This window comes from Saccoglossus kowalevskii, chromosome 17 (assembly GCF_978046115.1).
Source record: "Saccoglossus kowalevskii chromosome 17, keSacKowa6.1, whole genome shotgun sequence".
Taxonomy (NCBI): domain Eukaryota; kingdom Metazoa; phylum Hemichordata; class Enteropneusta; family Harrimaniidae; genus Saccoglossus; species Saccoglossus kowalevskii.
In genome coordinates, this window is record NC_140657.1 from 18,579,092 (window position 1) to 18,601,723 (window position 22,632).

The 22,632-nt window shown below is 32.9% G+C and overlaps 1 protein-coding gene across 1 annotated transcript in view; it reads left to right on the forward strand.

Moving 5' to 3' along the window:
• Positions 1–22,302, forward strand: part of LOC100375869 (ATP-binding cassette sub-family A member 2-like) — an 84,332-nt gene extending 62,030 nt beyond the window's left edge. Inside the window, exons 27-45 of the mRNA XM_085492111.1 lie at positions 135–770; positions 2,299–2,494; positions 3,450–3,555; positions 4,962–5,137; positions 7,101–7,275; positions 7,976–8,091; positions 9,061–9,208; positions 10,155–10,278; positions 10,522–10,654; positions 10,842–10,962; positions 11,676–11,747; positions 12,354–12,460; positions 13,810–13,951; positions 14,527–14,661; positions 15,678–15,781; positions 16,568–16,769; positions 17,612–17,752; positions 17,878–18,036; positions 19,336–22,302. Of these exons, the coding sequence (XP_085348237.1) occupies positions 135–770; positions 2,299–2,494; positions 3,450–3,555; positions 4,962–5,137; positions 7,101–7,275; positions 7,976–8,091; positions 9,061–9,208; positions 10,155–10,278; positions 10,522–10,654; positions 10,842–10,962; positions 11,676–11,747; positions 12,354–12,460; positions 13,810–13,951; positions 14,527–14,661; positions 15,678–15,781; positions 16,568–16,769; positions 17,612–17,752; positions 17,878–18,036; positions 19,336–19,368 (3,026 nt within the window). The 3' untranslated portion in view covers positions 19,369–22,302. The remainder of the gene's footprint in view (positions 1–134; positions 771–2,298; positions 2,495–3,449; positions 3,556–4,961; positions 5,138–7,100; positions 7,276–7,975; positions 8,092–9,060; positions 9,209–10,154; positions 10,279–10,521; positions 10,655–10,841; positions 10,963–11,675; positions 11,748–12,353; positions 12,461–13,809; positions 13,952–14,526; positions 14,662–15,677; positions 15,782–16,567; positions 16,770–17,611; positions 17,753–17,877; positions 18,037–19,335) is intronic.
• Positions 22,303–22,632: the final 330 nt, after the last annotated feature.

A 22,632-nucleotide genomic window follows, 5' to 3' on the forward strand; every position in this document is an offset into this window, starting at 1 on the left:
TAAGTGAAAACTACAAAAATTGTGAGCAAATTCCCCCCATTTTGATTGGAAAACAAATTTTACGCTCAAATGGTTAAAATGACTCCACATAAGCATTGATATGTTCAGGAACTGTAACACTTTTGTATTGACAGGTGATTCAAGATCCAATCAGTGCTTGGAAGGTGCTGGCAGCTACAAACTGACTGGATTCTCACTGACAATAACCCAATTTGTTGGGCTACTATTAAAACGATTTCATCATTCCAAAAGAAACTGGAAAGGCTTGTTTTCACAGCTCTTACTGCCAGCTTTATTCATCTGCATTGCCATGACAGTAGCATTGCTTGCTCCCCAAGTTGGTGATCTACCCCCACTGGTATTATCACCATCGCAATACCATCAGCTGGAACACCCTGAAGGCAACTACATTCCATACAACAATGAAGCAAAATATGGGAGTCATTATACAGTGTACAAATCCCCGGATGGTGACGCTGGACCTGCCAAGCTGGCGTCAACGTTAGAAATCAGCGTGGGGGCTACGTGTGTATTAGCAGACACAAACAAAACCAATTATTATTCAGTGCTGAAAGCAAACTCTACTTTGTATTTTGACAAAGTACTTAGCGACTATGACAGTATGTGTTTGAAGTCGTTCTATCATCATGGTATATTGAGTTCTGATTATGTATCGTTGTCAAGTCGACCAGCTCCCGTGGTTCATCCTTTGGGTCCATCCCCTGAAGATAACATCTATGAAGTAGATTATATGGATTATAATACCAATAGTAAGGCATTTTAAAGTAATCTATTCTTTTTATTATGAGAATTTTATAATGATTATTTTTTGCTGTGCATTATAATGGTGTGATATGACAGTGTTGTGGTCATTGACATTTATAATCTTTCATGTCTTTGATATCGATAGTAATTTCAAAACGCTACAATCGTCGTTCTGCATTGTATTCGATATGGTACATTGTTAATTTACATGAAATTTGAGCTGACGTTTCAATCAAAATAATCTCAAACTTGGTAATATTATTGGTCAGTATAAATATCACAAAAGTTTTTTCTAATAATAATTATTTATATTCAAAACATATTTCTAAAAAAGATGAATTTTCAGATGAATTTTTGGAAGGTTGATTTTATTACCTTGGCCGTATAATGACCAATGTATGTTCTCATTATTTTTGTTGGTGTGGATTTTTATAAGATTATTTGGTACTAATTCCATAACAATAAGATATATATCACTTCACTTTGGCTTGTCGACCCTCCTGGAACATAGGCCATCGATGACAGTTCTCCAGCGTGTGCGGTAGTCTCAAGCTGATATTATATGTTCAATGATTAATATTTCTAAATAATGCTTTCCAATTCATGCATTAAAGAGTAATTTGGACTGACAAAATCTCTTCTGAGTTATAAAAAAAACAAAACAATTCTCCATTCTACCACAGGTGGTGTACTTTACCGGTATTCAAAATTGCAAAAAAAAAAAATGTGTGTGGTGTATGTTCTAAACCGATGCTTGTGATGATGAGGAACAAATTTTCTTTTAAATGCATTTTGCGAATAAGCATAGACACTTCTAGCAAAAACAAAGATGAACACAAGCTTTCTCACAGACACACAACGGTCTTGTATGTATGTTTGTCTTATAGTTTTGTGATTGTCTGGCAGTTCATGTGATTTTTTTCAAATATTCAGATCTTTGTTTTATATCACAACAGTTGCTTATCTTATAATTTCCTGCTGTCACATTATGTAATTCAATTATATATCTGAAACAGAATTAGATTTCTCTGATCATTTTGGCTTTTTTTAAAAATTATAGATAGTACAGCATGGAAACAACTCGCTAATAAGGCCATCGTTTTCTGGTCAGTGTGCACATCTGTCGAATTGTTTCCTAATTTCTGTCAAAATATTTAAAAAAAAAAAAAAATGAACAACAACAAGACAATCACTGCACCAATTTTTCATAATCAAAAGATTGTCTTTTTAGCTATATTGTAAAATACTTTATTTTTCCTTGGAATTAATTTTCGCTGAAGGAATAATTCAGTGAAAATAAAATCCAGCAAATATACCTTTCCCCCTATTTTTTTACACTTAACTAGTCCAAAATCAGTGAAAATAAATTCCATACAAAACACCCAAAAGGTATTTTCAGTGAAAATTAATTCCAGCTAAAATAAAGTATTTTACAGTAATGTAAAAGCAATACAGACCCTACTACTTACAAAGTTTCATTAGATGTGCATTCCTTATCATCTTTTATCAACCAAATTATTTTTTCTTTTATAGATAATGAAACCATCCAGATAACAGAAATAGCCTGTCAATGTGCTAATGATGGGCATGGTTTTATCTGTCCCGTTGAAGTAGGTGAACCAGAACCCCCGACACATCGGGTAATTACTGCCGACATAATGTTAGATGTTTCCGGTAGGAATGTATCAGAGTATTTCCTGTATACATCGGACAAATATAAACTTCATAGGTAATCACATCTGCCATTTATCCAATTGCATGTGCTTCTAATTTGGTCCAATACAACCTGTGCTTATAGTTTTTGTGTTCTTAATTGGACCCCTGAATACACATTGTGATTAGTGATACTATTTCAGCATTCAAAATCATACATGTACTCTTGTACACAATTCTGTGATATGCCGAACATTTGTATTGCTTTACAGTCTATTTAATCTCAGAGCAAATAATTATTTAATCAATTATAATGGAAAACAAATGACTTATTAAAAAAAAAATTGTTTTGTACCATTAAGAAATCCATTAGTGACTTCACATGATGTCAGTTGAAATGCTTCTGTGTGACCATCAGTACACTTTACTTTACCAAAAGAAAAGGTTAACACCTTATTATGGCCAAATATTTTTCCTTTTACAACAAGAAATCCATCAGTGATTTCACATGATGTCAGTTGAAATGCTTCTGTGTGACCATCAGTACACTTTACTTTACCAAAAGAAAAGGTTAACACCTTATTATGGCCAAATGTTTTTCCTTTTACAACAAGAAATCCATCAGTGACTTTACATGATGTCAGTTGAAATGCTTCTGTGTGACCATCAGTACACTTTACTTAAAAAAAGTATACTGCGGAATACTTTATTTTCGCTGGAATTAATTTTCACTGAAAAGGCTTTTTGGGCGTTTTGCTTGGAATTTATTTTCATTGATTGATTGAATTGAATTTATTTATTTTCATGAGTTTAATGTGAAATATAGGAAAAAAAGTATATTCGCTGGATTTTATTTTCATGGAATCATCCCTTCAGCGAAAATAGCGAAAATAAAGTATTCTACAGTATCATGACGAAATGTATTTCTATTTACAGAAAAAGTAGAAGATCCAAGCGCTGTTCTAAAACAACTAATGACTGTTTATTGCTTTTTATATCATTTAATTCTAATCATTTTCACTTTTCAATAGATATGGTGCTTTATCCTTTGGTAACGTCAGACCATTTGTACCTCCTGATTTTGGTGGAGTTGTGCCTGTGATATACCGCAAACTTGCAGTCAGAAATTCAGCTGTGGTGAGTAATTACTATATGTATACATTCAAAATTTGTAGTCAATCTTGTCATGCAGTACACACCACCAGTACACAATGATCCTGCCTATTGTAAATTGTATACAGCAGACAGGTGATTGATATATATTAGTTAGTTACTTTTCTTTGCCTCGGGTGGAGCATAAGGCGCCGACAAATCTCCTCCAGCCGTCACGGTCCTGTGCAAGCCATGTTATTTCATTCTAGGCCTTCCTTGCTGCCTTCAACTCCTCTTCCACAGTCCTTCTCCAGGTGCCCAGAGGGCTGTCTCTCTTTCTCTTCCCAGGTGGTGTCCATCTCAATGCAGCGTGAGGATTTCTGGTTCTGCCCATTCCTAGCACATGCCCCAGCCATCTCCAGCGTCTCTGCTTCACCTCAGCTGTGATGCTATTGGTGCAGGTGCGCCTGTAGACTTCTAAGTTGGTGACATACTGTTCCCAGCAGATCTTGAGGATGTGGCGGAGGCAGCGTTCTTTAAACCCCCGTGATGTGCATTACATGTAAACAACTGTTAGAACTGTCTCACACCAAAATACTCAAACTGATTTAATTGTGCATTTATCTAAGCCTCTTGTTTTATCAGTATTTGGACAAAGTCAAAAACGTGGACTTAACCTTTTCACCACCAGACTTTCTCGCTCACATTTGTTCTGCACTTTTCTTATATACATGTGTTCTTCAATTTTTCTGGAAATGAAGCATAACATGTAGCCAACAGTCAGAATTAGCTATTTTTATCCCAATCTTCTAAAGGAAAGTGCAGACTCTAAATGGAACTATTTTGTGAATGTGTGATGAAAAGAGAGAACTGGTGGTGAAACGGTTATAGATTTATTGCCATAAATTTGTGTGAATGTGTGTGTACTTACACAAGCTAATTTTGCTTAGAAATCAGTCATGCATGGGCATAATTAATTCAAACTTAATGTTAAACATAATTGGTCCAGGACTTGTCTTTTTTCTCCCCAATTTAATTTAAAATGGCTGACTGGTGGCCATTTTGTTTAAAGAATGCTGTACAAGCCTGTTGTCACAGTAAGTGCTTTCTCAGCACAGACCTGTGTCATATGACCCCATACTAGCTGATTTTTGCCTCTTTACATGCTGACCACATCTCTCTCATGTTACACTTTGAGAACTTGTAAAACCATTTATTTTCATTATTTAATTTCATTATTTTCATATTGTGAGCATTTCACTGGATTTCAAATTATCAGGCATGTTTATGTTGATTTAATTCATTGAATTCATTTTATTAGTGAAAATAGCAAAATTAAAATCCAGTAAATAATTGTATTTACTGTACTATTGCATGACTTGGGGCTGTAACTTATTCAATTAGCGCTGTGGACCAACATGATTAGTGATTATTGGCCTTTTAATTGACAGGCATGGCACAACCATAAAGGATTTCATAGTATGCCAACCTATCTGAATGCCCTCAATAATGCTATATTGAGAGCCAACTTGGATCCTGCTGTCCATGGAAATCCTTCTGCATATGGTATCACTGTTATTAATCATCCAATGAATAAAACTTCTACAAGATTATCCACAGAATATATGTGAGTACTATTACTTACTATTGACATAATTCCACACTATTCTTTATGTTGGTGAACATGCATCCTCCACATGTGATATTATACCACTCTATGTGAGGTTCAAATGCACCCATGATATGCTATAGTGCTAACAGAAAATGGTATAATGCCCTATGAGATGCTATAGTACTAACAGGAAATGGTATAATGCCCTATGAGATGCTATAGTACTAACAGGAAATGGTATAATGCCCTATGAGATGCTATAGTGCTAACAGAAAATGGTATAATGCCCTATGAGATGCTATAGTACTAACAGGAAATGGTATAATGCCCTATGAGATGCTATAGTACTAACAGGAAATGGTATAATGCCCTATGAGATGCTATAGTACTAACAGGAAATGGTATAATGCCCTATGAGATGCTATAGTGCTAACAGGAAATGGTATAATGCCCTATGAGATGCTATAGTGCTAACAGGAAATGGTATAATGCCCTATGATATGCTATAGTGCTAACATGAAATGGTGTAATGCCCTATAAGTTGCTATAGTGCTAACATGAAATAGTATAATGCCCTATAGGATGCTATAGTGCTAACAGGAAATGGTATAATGCCCTATAAGATGCCATAGTGCTAACATGAAATGGTATAATGCCCTATAAGATGCTATAGTGCTAACAGGGAATGGTATAATGCGCTGTGAGATGCTATAGTGCTAACATGAAATGGTATAATGCCCTATGAGATGCTATAGTGCTAACAGGAAATAGTATAATGCCCTGTGAGATGATATAGTGCTAACATGAAATAGTATAATGCCCTGTGTGATGATATAGTGCTAACAGGAAATGGTATAATGCCCTATAAGTTGCTATAATGCTAACATGAAATGGTATAATGCCCTATAAGATGCTACAGTGCTAACATGAAATGGTATAATGCCCTATGAGATGATATAGTGCTAACAGGAAATGATATAATGCCCTATGAGATGCTATAGTGCTAACAGGAAATGGTATAATGCCCTATGAGATGCCATAGTACTAACAGGAAATGGTATAATGCCCTATGAGATGCCATAGTACTAACAGGAAATGGTATAATGCCCTATGAGATGCTATAGTGCTAACATGGAATGGTATAATGCCCTATGAGATGCTGTAGTGCTAACATCAAATGGTATAATGCCCTATGAGATGCTATAGTGCTAACAGGAAATGGTATAATGCCCTATAAGTTGCTATAGTGCTAACATGAAATAGTATAATGCCCTATAGGATGTTATAGTGCTAACAGGAAATGGTATAATGCCCTATAGGATGCTATAGTGCTAACATGAAATGGTATAATGCCCTATAAGTTGCTATAGTGCTAACATGAAATGGTATAATGCCCTATAAGTTGCTATAGTGCTAACATGAAATGGGATAATGCCATATAGGATGCTATAGTGCTAACATGAAATGGTATAATGCCCTATGAGATGCTATAGTGCTAACATGGAATGGTATAATGCCCTATGAGATGCTGTAGTGCTAACATCAAATGGTATAATGCCCTATGAGATGCTATAATAGTGCTAACAGGAAATGGTATAATGCCCTATAAAATGCTATAGTGCTAACAGGGAATGGTATAATGCTCTGTGAGATGGTATAGTGCTAACATGAAATGGTATAATGCCCTATGAGATGCTATAGTGCTAACAGGAAATAGTATAATGCCCTGTGAGATGATATAGTCTTACCGGGAAATGGCGTAATGCTCTATGGGATTGTATAGTATCACCGTAATGTAATTTAAAAACATTCCCATGGGATCATCGGTTTCAACTTGCTGCAATGATACAGTATGACTTGACAGGGTACTTAATGCATCTTGTTTTGTTGCACAATGCCTGACTAACAGTTTTTTTTGTTTTTAAAAAATTACATCTGCACTAGTATCTAATTGTTTGTTTATTGCCTCATTTTTCAGGCTCCAGGGAACTGATGTAGTGATTGCTATCTTTATCATAGTGGCATTGTCTTTTGTGCCGGCTAGTTTTGTTGTATTCTTGGTGTCGGAGAGAGCAACTAAAGCCAAACATCTGCAGTTTGTCAGTGGTGTAAATCCAGTGGTGTATTGGGCATCTAATTATACTTGGGACATTGTAAGTATTATGATGGAGTGTATGAGGTTATGAGTAATGTAAATTCATTAGTATATTGGACATCTAATTTCACATGAGATATTATAAGCAATATGAGAGTGTATGAGGTTATGAGTAATGTAAATTCATTAGTATATTGGACATCTAATTTCACATGAGATATTATAAGCAATATGAGAGTGTATGAGGTTATGAGTAATGTAAATTCATTAGTATATTGGACATCTAATTTCACATGAGATATTATAAGCAGTATGAGAGTGTATGAGGTTATGAGTAATGTACATTCATTAGTATATTGGACATCTAATTTCACATGAGATATTATAAGCAATATGAGAGTGTATGAGGTTATGAGTAATGTAAATCCATTAGTATATTGGACATCTAATTTCACATGAGATATTATAAGCAATATGAGAGTGTATGAGGTTATGAGTAATGTAAATCCATTAGTATATTGGACATCTAATTTCACATGAGATATTGTAAGCAATATGAGAGTGTATGAGGTTATGAATGATGTAAATCTAGTGGTATATTGGACATCAAATTATACTAGGACATTGAAAATATTTTTAGAGAGTGTATGAGGTTTTGAGTGATGGAAATCCAATGGTGTATTAAACATCTAACTTGAGAAGTAATATTGAATGTATATGTCAACAACGATTGTTATCTTTTCACATTTCCATTATAGTTGAACTACTTAGTACCTGCTGCTTGCTGTATCAGTATTCTACTTCTCTTTGATGTACCAGCCTACACATCGTCTACCAACTTACCAGCAGTTATACTCCTATTTTTACTCTATGGGTAAGTCTGTTTACTGTTAGCCTATACAATTTTCTGCTGTACCAATGTTGTCTCTGTTTGTCAAATAATGAAAAGTATTTTATGCTGTCCACTCTCCTCTTAAAATGCTACAGTTTTCGCTATGCGTTGTGTTCATTATGGGACCCATATCAATGTATACAACGTGTGTAAAATACATTGTTTGTTTACATGAAATACGAACACACACTGTATGACGACTGTAGCGCTGTAGGGACAACATCAAAAGTTCAATGTAGGATAAAAAACTTAATTCCTTTATTTTTTTCCCAAACCCCCCTACCCCCCACTGAAACTTAATTGATAAATATTGACCATGGCGTCAGACTACATTGACCATTAAATACAAATTGATAATCTGACAGTAGTATGGCATAGCAGTTGGGTGTCGGGTGGGTGTAAACAAACTTTACACTCGGACCAACCCATTTTCTCGTCTTGGATGTTTTTTTTTTTCATTTTCTGTTATTTTTGTCCATGACTGGATAGAGAAAAAAACGAATTACAAATACTCCAAGATTTTTTTGACTTAAAAAATAAAATCGTTTTTGTTGGATAGAAACTTTTTGAGGTCAAAACCCCCCACCCCCAAACTAAAGCAAATAAGTTTTTTATCCGACATCGATCTTTTGACGTCGTCCCTAAAATAACTTGACTAATTGATTATTAAAAAAAAAAAGCAATTCTTCGGACAGTCAAAAACACATACATTCTTTCAAGCGAGAAATGAAAACTAGCATTTCTAAGATTGTTCGCAATTATTACCGTATATAAAGTATATATAAAAATACATATACATAATAAATATATAAGTTAAGTTATATTGAGTGTGCTTTGTAATAGTTTGTAACAGCCATTATAATTTACCTAAATGTAATTTTGCTTTCTTGAATTATAGCGAATTGAGAATATATTTTGACCGCATTTAAATTGATTTTTCTTTGCCCTCAGATGGTCTATCACACCCATGATGTACACTGCTTCATTCTATTTTGATGTACCCAGTACTGCGTATGTGTTTTTGATTGTTATTAACCTATTCACTGGGATAACAACTGTGGTGGCAGCGTTCTTTCTCGAATTATTCTCAGATGACAAGGTTAGTATGATTGGCACAAAATACTAAAATCCCCCAAAAACTTCTAGCAATGGTTTACTATGTTTGAAATCTCAAGTACAGGTGTCTTAAGCGAAGCGCAGATCATTTGCCCGATGTAGTATGTAGTATGTGCCTCTGAAGAGGATATACATTGTCCATGAAGTTTACTCCATAACAAAATCACATGCATCATTGGTTAACAGAATCCAACGATTGTTGTACGTCCATACAAGTGATTACAGTCAATTACATCACTGACTGCAAAATACCCCTATTCTAATTCATGTATCGAATTTACATGGTAATGAAAGCATGTAATAAAAACTATAGTTAAAATACCAGCCAGTGAATATCATAATACTGGGTTCATCTTGTTCAAATATCTACATGTGTATTGAAATCTATACCCAAAATAATGGTATCTAAAAAAGCTGTTGCTGGACACTAGAAAAATTTCAGCCAAAAACTATGCTTTCAATATCAGCCCCATGTATTTTTACATTTACATTGACTTGACCACATAAGGCCTGATATATGCTTAGATGAAATATACTGCAAGCAATAGTCAGTTATATTTTTATATCATTTGGCAAGTCAAAAACACTATACAAACATACTTAAACTTGATACACCATGTAAACCAACACATATTTTCATAATAGCAACGATATTATAAATAAAATAATGTTAGATTGTGGAAAAGTGACTTCTTTCAATTCTACAACAGTGTTTTCGCTAACACTAGGGGAACTTGGGTGTTACCATTCGGAAATTATAGTATGTCATTGCAGTTAGCACTTGTACATTAACCAAATTCATGTACGGAACTCTGAGAAAAAATTTAGAAACTTTTTTATGCTACCACAAAAACACAGTACAAAGACTCAATCAATAGCTTTCTTCCCATACTTGCTTGTTTTCCTGATATGCGTATGTTTCATTGTAGGATTTAAAGCAAATTGGGACCACATTAAATGCTATATTCTTGATGTTTCCTAACTATTGCCTTGGAAGAGGATTGATGGATGTTGCTTATAACGATTATTTCAATGAATACTACTACAGAATAGGTATCTCTAACTTAATTCACATCCATGCATAGTCACTAAAAAAAAGAGGATTTAGAAGATAAATAACTTATGTTACTATTTACTATATTCACTGCGTATATATTTAACATATAATAAATATATATACATATATAATAAAATAATACACATACATGCACACCAGCAATGGTGCATCCATCTAAAAATATTTGTAATGTACAAATTATTGTTGTATGGGACTCACCATTGTTTCTGTCATTTTAGGGGCTTTTGATAAAATGCATACACCATTTGAATGGCAATTGACTTCTCGTATGCTGGTTGTCATGGCAATAGAAGGACTTGTATTCTTTGTTTTAACGCTGCTCATTGAGTATCGATTTTTCATTAAACCACGGTAAGTCTGTGAAGTTTTGATTAAGCATTACTGTTTTGTATTTAAAACAATATAAAAAAACACATAAAATATCTGTGTCTCTGCTATGAGATGTGATAATCATAAAGTAAATTTAAATAATTTGTTGACTTATCCCCCTCACAAAAAGCTCTGCTAACAACAAATCTTTGATCATTTGTTTTTGTAGAAAATTGTTACTGAGTCGACAGTCATTACCTGATGAAGATGAGGATGTTGCTAAGGAACGACAGCGTGTTATGAGAGGAGATGCCGATAATGATTTACTCAAACTTCACAATCTTACAAAGGTAGGGTATATTGAAATATATGAGGTTATTACGAGGATACCTCAAAGTATGCATGAAGAAAGTACAGAGGAAGTATCGACCGACACACAGCGGTGGTCGATGCGACAGCGTACTGTCTGAGTGTATACTTTGAGGTACCTTCGTAATAACCTTATTATTATACATCTTTTCCTTCAAAGGATACATATTGGGAATGCCGAAACCCAAAAGGTTTAGAACAGAATCAGCGAACTTCTTTGTATGGAGTCCGGTCAAACCCTGGTGGCAGCCATGTTTGTTTTTATTATTAAAGGATGCTTATGAGCATAATCATTCCATATTTAGAATTCGCATTTCCTTATATGGTAGGATGAAAATACCCCTGTAAATTACGGCACGTGTTACGGTGACAGATGTATAATAATAATTGTTATAATATGTTTTTTTATAAAGATGTTGCTTTGTGAAGGTGATCCTCGTTAAATACAAGACTTGGTCTCTGTTAGCCTTGTATTTGACTAGGTCTATAGTACTGTAAAATCAATTATTTTCACTGGCAGTTAATTTCACTATTTTGGTGCCTTGAGCAATTGTACTTAAGTTCACAAACTTGACAGGAAACAATGAGCTCTGTTGTAATGATTTCTGCTCATTTTGCAATTAGCACATACCATAAACCATATTAGATGTAAGTTAGGAATGTAATTATGCTGATTCTATTTCCTTTTTAATAGGTTTATAAAACCAGAAGGTCTGGTAGACATCTTGCTGTTGACAGAGTCTGTCTAGGAGTGCCACAAGGAGAGGTGTGTATACAGTTATCTGTTTTGTTTCACTTTGTTGAGTATATTAAGATAGAATATTTGACATTATATATGGCACTAACAATGCAGTATCTATAATCATTGAACATAATAAATACAAAATACCATGCAAATAATGTATTTAGTTGTAGAGTTTTTTGGTATTTCAACTTATCCCAGATTATTGGTGATGAATTCTGTTTATTTTTCGGTTTTCTGAATATTTAAAGAAGGTTACACTTGGGGGCACACTTCTTGTACTAACTACATACTTCTTGTACTGAAGATGCACTTATTCCACCCTCCTGACACTGAGTGCACACTTCTTGCACTGAGGATGCATTTACTGAACACTTCTGACACTGAGGGCGCACTTTTTTCACTAAAGGCATACTTCTTGCACTGAAGACACACTTTCCCTAAAGGCACATTTCTTGCACTGAGGGCGCACTTCATTCATTAAAGACATGCTATTTGCACTGATGTTTCACTTCTTACTCTAAGGACAAATATTTAGGGCACACTCCTGACTGCATCTCATAGGCATACATTTGCATTTAATACCAATACTGTATATCACTTTTTCATGAACTGCTATTTTTTTTATAGTGTTTTGGACTTTTGGGTGTAAATGGAGCTGGCAAGACAACTACGTTCAAAATGTTAACTGGTGATGAACTCATAACACGTGGAGAGGCTTTTCTCAATGGACACAAGTAAATAACAACAAATTGTTGTGTTATGTATTTCATTTATTTTTTTAAAAAAGCTTAATGTATACTTTAGTATATATACTTTTATTTATTTTTTTATGATATTTCTTTTTTAGTCCTCGCTACGCTTAGTCTGAAAACGGGGACCTAAAATTTCACATCTGTGCATGTGTCCGTCCGTCCATGCAGCTGTATCACAGACATGCCTGTGCCAATTCAGTTACATTCAAATCTTACACACTCATGATATCGTATACAATAAATAGTTACGTGCTAAAAATTCATTGAATTCATTGAGCATTTCTGCCAATCGAAAACTGGATTTCAGCTGTGAATGGACGTAATTCATTCAAACTTGGTATGTTCATTGAACATAATGAATCCTCAATGCACATCATTTTTTATCAGATTGGATAGAAAATGGCCGACTGGTAGACATTTTATTTTAACAAATGTTGTTCCAGGGCCATATCGCTGACATGCCTTGACTGATGTCATTTAAAACAAAAATACACAAATAAACTGGCTCCAGTTTGTAGCATGTTTGTCATACGAGTGTCAGTCATAACAGATAGTAAACACATGAATGTCTTCTATTGTCTTCTATTGTATTGTAAGAGCTGAACACCACTCTACTGGCTATCATTCCAACCCCATGCACCAACTTCAATTGAAACATTTAAATAGGTTTTTGCTTTCTTCAGCAGTTGTTTGAAATCATTCCTTTCATAATCAATCCTGCTTTTTGGGGGATGTCTGGTGTCACTTTGAAAAATTATCAACAAGAAATCCTGCCTTCTCATTGGTTGGCAGCTTACAATTCACACTATCATTAGCATAAAGTATCAGTTAACTATAGAGGGCAGTTTAGACTAGTCATGAAAATTTTGTATCAACGTTAGAGATTTCACAATTATCATGGCTGACCAAGTATGACTGCAGTCGTCAATGCTTCAATAATCACAGCATTTTTTAGTCAATGTAAAGTGCCAACAAAATGAACTTTAATTTTTCAAAAAATATAACATAAATTTGACCTATTCTATTGAGCTACAGATGAATTTTTATCTGAAAATTTTTGTCACTGTACACAAAGTAAATTTGCATAATCTTTTCCTTATTTTTGCAAAAATTGTTATGAAGAAATGTATCCAATGAAAAATTTTGTCTATTTTGTCCAAAATTACCAAAAAAATTATAAAAATCCAAATTGAATGTGCATAATGTCACACTCAAATTTTGGCAAAAAAAATGATGGTGCCCACAAGGGTAATAGTATTAGAAAACAGACCATCTTTGCTAGCAGTTTCCAAAAAATGAGATTTACAGTTTTGTATATTTGTGTTTTACAGCATAGCTACAGAAATCCATAGTGTCCATCAAAATATTGGTTACTGTCCGCAATTTGATGCCTTGTTTGATGAATTGACAGCTAAGGAACATCTGATGTTGTATGCCAGACTACGTGGAATTCCCCATCATGAACAAAAACAGGTAATAACTATGTTGCTGTCCTATATGACCCTGGCCTATCAGAATTGCATAGTTATATTTTATATTCAGTTTTTAGATAAGTACGCAACTTTTCATTTGATATTTTCTGTTTGGTATCTTGTTTGTAGGTGCGTTCGGTTGAATCTATTCTGGTTAAAATGTTAAGTGACAATATTCTCATTTTTTTTTATGTTTGGCAATATATCTGAACTGACTTTTTCTTTCCAGTATGGTGTAATGTAAACAAACTTTTCAAATTAATACTGTGGAATACTTTATTTTCGCTTGAAATTCATTTTCGCTATTTCCGCTGAAGGAATTTTTCTGTGAAAATAAAATCCAGCGAATATGCCTATTTTCCTATCTTTTACATTCAACCCGCTAAAAATTCGTGAAAATAAATTCCATACAACACATCTAAAAAGTTATTTCAGCAAAAATTAATTCCAGTGAAAATAAAGTATTTTACAGTACATACTGCTGTGTAAGGATAGAATTTAAATATATTTATTAGTGTTGAAGCAAAAAACAAACAAAAAAAGCTGAAAATTGACAATATTGTGTTTATTTATCAGGTGGTTGACTGGGCACTACGTAAGTTGGCATTGTTGCAATACGCTGATAAGCCGGCAGGTACTTTCAGTGGTGGAAACAAACGAAAGCTTTCAACAGCTATAGCTTTACTTGGACATCCACCTGTTATATTTATGGTGAGTAATACAATCTAACAATCTCAAGTTTTTTGAAAGTCATGTCACCGTTTTGTGCAGAGATATGGTTTAGTATGTACTTCTATAAAAATTACCTTGTTTTTGGTAACAAGTCAAATTGATGAACTGACTGTTGTATTATTCAGTTGAGCACGTTTTTCAACTTTTGGGCACCAGCAACAATTTGTGTGCAGTGAGCTCCTCCCCACATGAAATGTTGGCAAGAATTGACAAACTTTTTGGTCAAAAACTAAAAGTAATATATGAAGCTGTCAGTATGGAACAAAATAATGAGGAAGTTGTTGACAATTTTACAAAATGTGAAAATATTTGCATTGAATTTTGAGAGGGTAAAATATCTGGCAGTCAAAGGATTAATTCTGTGATACCATCATCTTTGCCTTCTAAAATCATGGTGCATCGTTTTCCAAATTTTTTCCCCTTAAAGTGTATATTGAACCTAATGACAATTAATCACAAGTTTTAATCAAAATTAAAAAAAAAACTATATTTTGGACAAAAGCAGGTTTATTTTGTGAAAAGTGATAAATAACTTAAGTGTTCAAAGAGTTGAATTATCACTTCAGTTCTACTGGATGTATAGTTTAAAAAATAACAAAAATGCACAAATAACTGGAAAAATATGTTAAAAGTGTTGAATTCATATTCATTTTTTTTTATTTCATGAGTGTTCAGTAAAAAAGTATTATTTAAACATGCATCATTTAGCTGTTAATAAAAGTCTCAGTTTAACCAAAGTCAACCAGGTGCTAAAGTCAACATTCAAACCATTCATAAAATAAAATATGATTTTTTAAAAATTTTGATCTAGACCCATACCTAATAGAAATTTAGGTGTATTTTGTCCAAAATGATTGAAAGTATTCTGAAAAAATACCTGAAAATAGGCAAAATGTTGCATACAAATTTTGGTTGGAAAAATTCGGCGCTCAAAGGGTTGAAGAATACACATTTTGTCATAATTTTAAATGTTTATCCTGCATGTAATTCCATAGGATGAACCTACAACTGGTATGGATCCTCACTCTAGACGATTTCTATGGGATTTAATACTTAATATCATTAAAGGTGGCAGATCCGTCATTCTGACGTCACACAGGTATGTTAGTAATTTAAGTTTTATGGTTTATCTTCACCATCTTTTCATCACAAATTCACAAAATAATCCAGTTTATAGTCTGCATTTTTTTTTATTTTTGAGTAAAAACAGAAAATTTACTCAAATTTTGACTGTTGGCTCCAAAATTCGGGTTCATTTACAGAAATATTGAAGAATATATTAAGAAAAAAGTGCAGAAAAATTTTGGGCACGAAGGTCTGGTGGTGAAAAGGTTATATGAAACTACCAGTCAATCAACTAAACTGTATTTGATAACTTGCTAAAATAGGGAAAAATTTAATGAAAAACCATAGTTAAGATACTTCTATGGCTTTCTTGTGACTATATTTTCAGTGTTTTCTTTACTGTGTTCCACTTTCCAAACATATTCTGAAGATTCCCTATTCAGTTTATTTATTTTTTTTATATTTAAACAATATTTTTATTTCGTTTCAAAAATATAAACATACAACACAAAATATTACATTACATATAAGGAAGGAAGGAAAATTAAGAGAGAGAATATAAAAAAAAAATAATTTGATCAGTTTATTCATTATCTATATTTCTATCTACACCATTATTTAAATGTCATCTGTACTTCCTAGTGAGAATTGGATGAGGATTCTAAAAATATTAAAAACATGTTATTTACATGACTACATAGATTCCAATTATTGAATTATTCCCCATAATGGAAGCCACCAGTGAGTTTAGAATTGTATGCATGCACATTGACATTTGTGATTAGGTCTGAATAATGCATTTGTTTGTGTCTGTCTCTAGCATGGAAGAGTGTGAAGCCTTATGTACTCGTCTAGCTATTATGGTCAATGGTCATTTTAAATGTCTGGGCAGTATTCAACATTTAAAGAATAGATTTGGTGATGGTTACACTATCACTATTCGAGTCAAAGGAGGATCCCGGCCTAATTTACAGCCTGTTGTCAGATACTTTGCTAGGAACTTCCCCAGTGCCATACTGAAGGTAAGACAAATGAAATATGCATATAGTGTGCAGCTTTGAACAATTCAAGTATACAAAGCATATATAAGATTGAAGCATGGTGATGAATGGCGAAGGAATGTTTGTGAACGGGAAGCAGATACAATCGGCAAACATCCTGAAAATCATTGGAGTTTGAACATTGCTGACATATAAACAGTAACATCAGACATTCAAATATTTTATATAGTATAGCCCCACAATCCTTATAGCACTTCTTATGATTACGAGATCTTACTAAAACAACAACTGACATAATCATAGAACATAATACAGCTCATAAAATAAGGAGAATGTGTGCTGATGATAAAACATTTCCAGCCCCAATTGAGTTACTTTGCTGAGATTTTTGGTGATTTGCTATAAATTCCAAGGAAGTTTATTGTCTGAAAAGAGCCTTGAGGAATTTATTTCAACATGACAACAATTATTTATGTGTACTACCAATGTTTATTTATTTGTTTAAATTAGAGTGATGCTTAAATTAGAGATTTTGTAGTAGTCCACCACACCCCTCAAGACATTATAAGGTGACTCTACTGTTTGTATCCATATCCCTCCACTGGAAAAGTGTGATTATGATATGATGTCTATAAAACTAATACTGTAAAATACTTTATTTTAGCTGGGATTAATTTTTGCTCAAAAGACTTTTTGTGTGTTTTGTATAGGATTTATTTACTGTTGAATATAAAATATAGGAAAAAAAAGGTATATTCGCTGGATTTTATTATTACTGAATCATTTCTTCAGCGAAAATAACGAAAATTAATTCCAAGCAAAAATAAAGTATTTTACAGTATACTATTTAATATTGTTTACAGGAAAAACATCATAATATGGTGCAATACGATTTGAAAAGCGAAGATAATGTTTCTCTGGCTACTATATTCTCACAAATGAAAGTTATGGAAGATTTATTGAATATTGAAGACTACTCAGTTAGTCAAACAACACTGGATAATGTAAGTATCAATAAAACCTAACATCCTAGGCGGTATGCTCTTTTTAGGTTACATTGTACATAAAAACAAAAGCATACTTTGCCAAGTGCCTAGAGGGCTCACTACCTATTCTTATTTATTTTCAGGTATTTATTAACTTTGCTAAATTACAATGTGAAGGTGGTGCTGATGACTCACCTGTCATAACACGAAGAGTACCGACAGAATTACAAGATTTATTGAATGAAGAATACTTACAAGATGAAGATAGTGAAGACTTTACAGTCAGATTTGATGAACGTGAGGTTAGTTGAAATTTAAGTTAATTTATTCTAGATTTTACTTGAATAAAATTTGTCCTTCTGGCTGCTAGGTTAAAAATATGATCTAGCTGTTGTTTTTAGGTTCTTTATCTGTCAGTCATGGAAAAAACAGAAATTTCATTTTTTGCTACATAACAAATTTTGGTGTCTGATATTATTTAATGGATATTAATGTCCGAACTGGTAGAAAGACAAAAACAAGTTTATATGTGTATTGCATTTTGATTAAAGCGGGGGAGTCATTACCTGCGCATGCGTCTGATGGCCATAGTGTGTCATTGTTTACAAACAAGCGTCTACCCATGAGCCTTTGCGTTTTACCGCTCCTCCTGCTTTAAATCTAATGACCATTTGCAGGTCAGAGGTGCATCGGCTGTCAGGATGTTGTTTAAATTTGGTTGACGATGCACATTGATACTTCTACCTTGTACATTATCAATTAGCACCGAAATGATTACAAATTCTTCAGAATTTGAAATTGATGAAATGAACAATTTTGTTGTGTGCTTGATAGATATTCGTCTAAAGAATTTTGTAGTTTTTGCAATCCCACTAGGCATGGAATGGGATGAAATGGGTGAAATTTGGTTGAAATAACCCATCTTTAGACATAGAAATAAGTGGACAGAATAAAGACATTGATAATGCTGATAATGAGAACCAGAGTTGAGAAACATGAATAAAAATTGATTTTTTTATGTAATTATAATGACATATTGTTCTTGTCCATATTTGGTCAGAATTGTTCCCACCTAAATTTTAGCAGTATGTTCTATGATATATTATTGCATTGTTTCAAGACTTTTATGCCATGCAATAAAAAAGATTGTTAATCATTAGTTTGTCTTCATCTCAGTTTGTATCAAGACTCTCAAGAGGCAAGGTTGTAATATTTATGCTATGTTCAGAGACGACTTGCTGATAACAATAAAAAATAATATTGTGGCAATACTTGCACATAATTATCTTTTTTAAGATCAGTTTCAAAATAGCCGACTGGTGGCTATTTATTATTTTACTATGTTCCTACTGGTTTCTCTGTATCAAGCTTTACATCTCAAACCTTTACTTTAGATTCATTCTTGGTGACTTCATATACGATTTCAAGGTGCTCAAAGTTCACCGCATAGCACATGTTACAATTTTGTGTCAATAAACAATGTATATGTTGCTATAGATCCCATCTAACACTTTAAAGTATTGACAAGGACTATCATTTTTATAATGACTTTTTGATAATATTTTACTGTTAATTTGTAATATTCTTTTTTTCCACTACAGAGTCACCTTGCATTCAATATGGAAATTGTATAACTACCGAGATATACACACCTCTGTGCTGTTCAAGATAGGAGTAAACAAGAATAAATCAACATGTCTACAAAACCACTATGTATCAGCAGCTTCACTCACAACCATATAATGTGATTAGGCCAGTTCAATTTGAATTCAAACAATCTGAGCACTACACATATCTGCAATGCATTATGGGAGATACACCTATAATATAATAGAAATATATTATCACCCTGGAAACTCTCTAAATTATATGTCAAGTTTTTGAAATGACTTCATAATGTTAGATTACATATCATTAATAATGTACAACTTTTTTCATTCCATATCACTGAGATAATTTTGAGATATGAATAAATAATCTCACCATAGAAACCAATGTAAAAATGACAAATTTTGATCGTTTTCCATGATATTTGGACTCTTGTATCTCAAAAAATCATCCGATGACTTAATTATTATTTTCATTTTTGTTATTCTGATGGTATGAACTTGAATTAAAGTATGATATATAATCTTTAATTCGGATAAAACTTCTTTAAGTCATGAAAACTAATAGCTGTAATGTAGGTGTTAAGATTTATTTTCAAAACCAACAACTTATTACAGCAACAACACTGATACCAAATTTGATTTTTGATAGTTGCTTCAATTACTTGTAAAGTTCCAATATTAGAAAATTGCACTGAAATAGGGGTCAAAATTACCATTTAAAAATCGCTGAATAATAGTGCATTTCAGGTGAAATTATATAGAATTGCTGAAGGCGGCAATAGTTTTTTTTTTTCATGAGCAAAGGTATATGTCACATAGAATGCAATACTAAGGGTCTAGTAATCAACATTTTTTTGAAATACGTCACGTGATGGGGATTGTGGAAAATTACGATGCACGATGCACACCATTATTATCTGAAACGACACATAAAATTATCAGTGAGAGGCCATCAGAGAGAGACTTGAGAGGCGATGAATTTCACCAGGGACAAAGATATGTTGTTATCTTGTATTGTAATCTTTGATGTTCACTCGACAAAACTGGATTTCAATAGATGGCACAGCATACATGATATGTATGTTTTCAATGTTCATATTTCGGCAATGACTGTTACAGATTGGCACTAATGACACAGGAAATGTTTTATAAAAAAAAGGTTGATAGTTACAGCTATACTGTTGCTAAAGAAAAAAACATTTGGGAAATTCTAAAAAACAAAACAATATTTTTCAACCAGGCAGTTTTGTGGCAATATTTAACCACTAGAGTCTTCATAATTTATCTGTTACCATCTTATAGTGTTTTAAATAGTGTTGGATTGTTGATAAGACTTTGTAATATATGCCATATTTCCATTTTTTTTTAAATCTCAAGTTATGTTATTTTGCATCATTTACACTTTTATAACCAGCCTTAACTGCTGTTGGTCATAAAATATCTCAATCAAAACAGTTATTGGCAACTGCCAGAACACACAGTAATATTAAAATACTGCAGTGACAATAGCTATTCACAACATACAAAATTGTCTGGTTGCTAGGTTACCACACACATAGCTGTGTTGGGATTGTGTTTGCATTCAGATGGGGGCGGGGTTTGGGGAGGTCACATCACCTATCATGTTTGTAAATTATGGGAATTGATGTACTCTATATATACCTGATTGATTCAATTTATTGTTTTAAACAGATAATTAACAGTTCATTTATGAGTTAATATTGAGAGTAATAAGGTATAAAATTTAAAACTTTGCAAAGCCGCCTTTGTGTTTTACAAATAACATGTGCTCATGTTACTTCAGTCTATTCATCATAGTGATGGAGGCACTGAGGTTAAACCAATTGTCAACCAACTGCACATTTGAATAAATTCACATGTAACTCTTTTTTTGAAACAATTAACAATGTTAGTATATAAACGGGAAAAGTAATTTAAATTTCATATTTATTTTGAACCAATGACGTAAGATTTATGCATCATAAATTTATTTGTTAAAGGGGTACAAGTCTGTTGTTGGATATATAATTTAATAATGAATATTTAAAATTTCTAATAATAATTTTGGTTGTTTTGTCTGTTCCTGACTTTTATTTGTTTTTGTGTATATTATTTTGTTGGTTCTAGAATATTTAAAACAACGACTTGAAATGATTTTATGAACAATTTTACATTTTGTATTTAAATTGTATTAAATTTACAGGGTAAGATTCTGGAATTTGACTGGCTACAGTGGGTTGATATAAATACTGATACTGAAATTATTACTATTATTATCTTAATAACAATGTGAACTTTATAGATTGAAAACTAGGCAGCACTATTGTTATCTTTCATTGCTGATACACTCATTTTGATTGGTCAGAATACATTGCTTAAAGTTGCTTAGAGTAAAATATATTAGTGAGTATCTAACTCGGGAATTATCTGCCTATTTTGGATGCAGATGGTTATTTACATAAGAAAAAATTATTTGTTCCCATGCAACACTATTTTGCTTTTGAATAGCATGTGATTTAAGTTTTGACATTTGCAGTATTGAATGGTCAATAAGTTGGTATTGATTTACATTTAGCTCTTTGTTACATGAGAACAAATAGCATATCTATAGCTTATTGTGATTAATTTCCAGAGAAAGAATATACAGCTTTGCTATTTATGCAGCTTTTATTTTGGTAACACAATTATTTAAGCTTCACAAGCATATTTAGCATTCATGGGCGTTCATTGGTATAAATTCACCTTACTTAAATAAGTTGTTTAAAAATAACATTCTGTATAATATTCTGAGAAACTTCAAATACATATTGAGTGCTGATACTTAATGTGTTTCACATTTTAACTCGTTTTCTATATATTTGGGTTTAAGTGGTATATTTTGATGTTAAAACCTATTGACCAATTGTACTATTTTATTGTGTTTAATATTTCAATAAATAAACTATATGCACTGATTCAGTTTTGTTTCTGACGCATCTTCCTTTAAGCTGAGAAAAAATGAGTACCAATAATAATAATAATATGTTGGTCGTTTTTGCATTCATATGCAAAATAGTATGTCACACAGAAACAGTCAGTGCTCACTATTGGCAAATGCAATGAAAAGTGGGTTGCTCGTGGCTGCCTTGCACATACATAGGATACAGATTGATAGTTAAGTTGCTGAAGATTTTCACACAACTCTAGATAAAAAAAATCTGTTTAATAGAATTTGCAGCAATACCGCATATATAATAGTTTCCATCATGCAAGTACAAATCTACTTAGTTTGTATTAGATTTGTTTAAT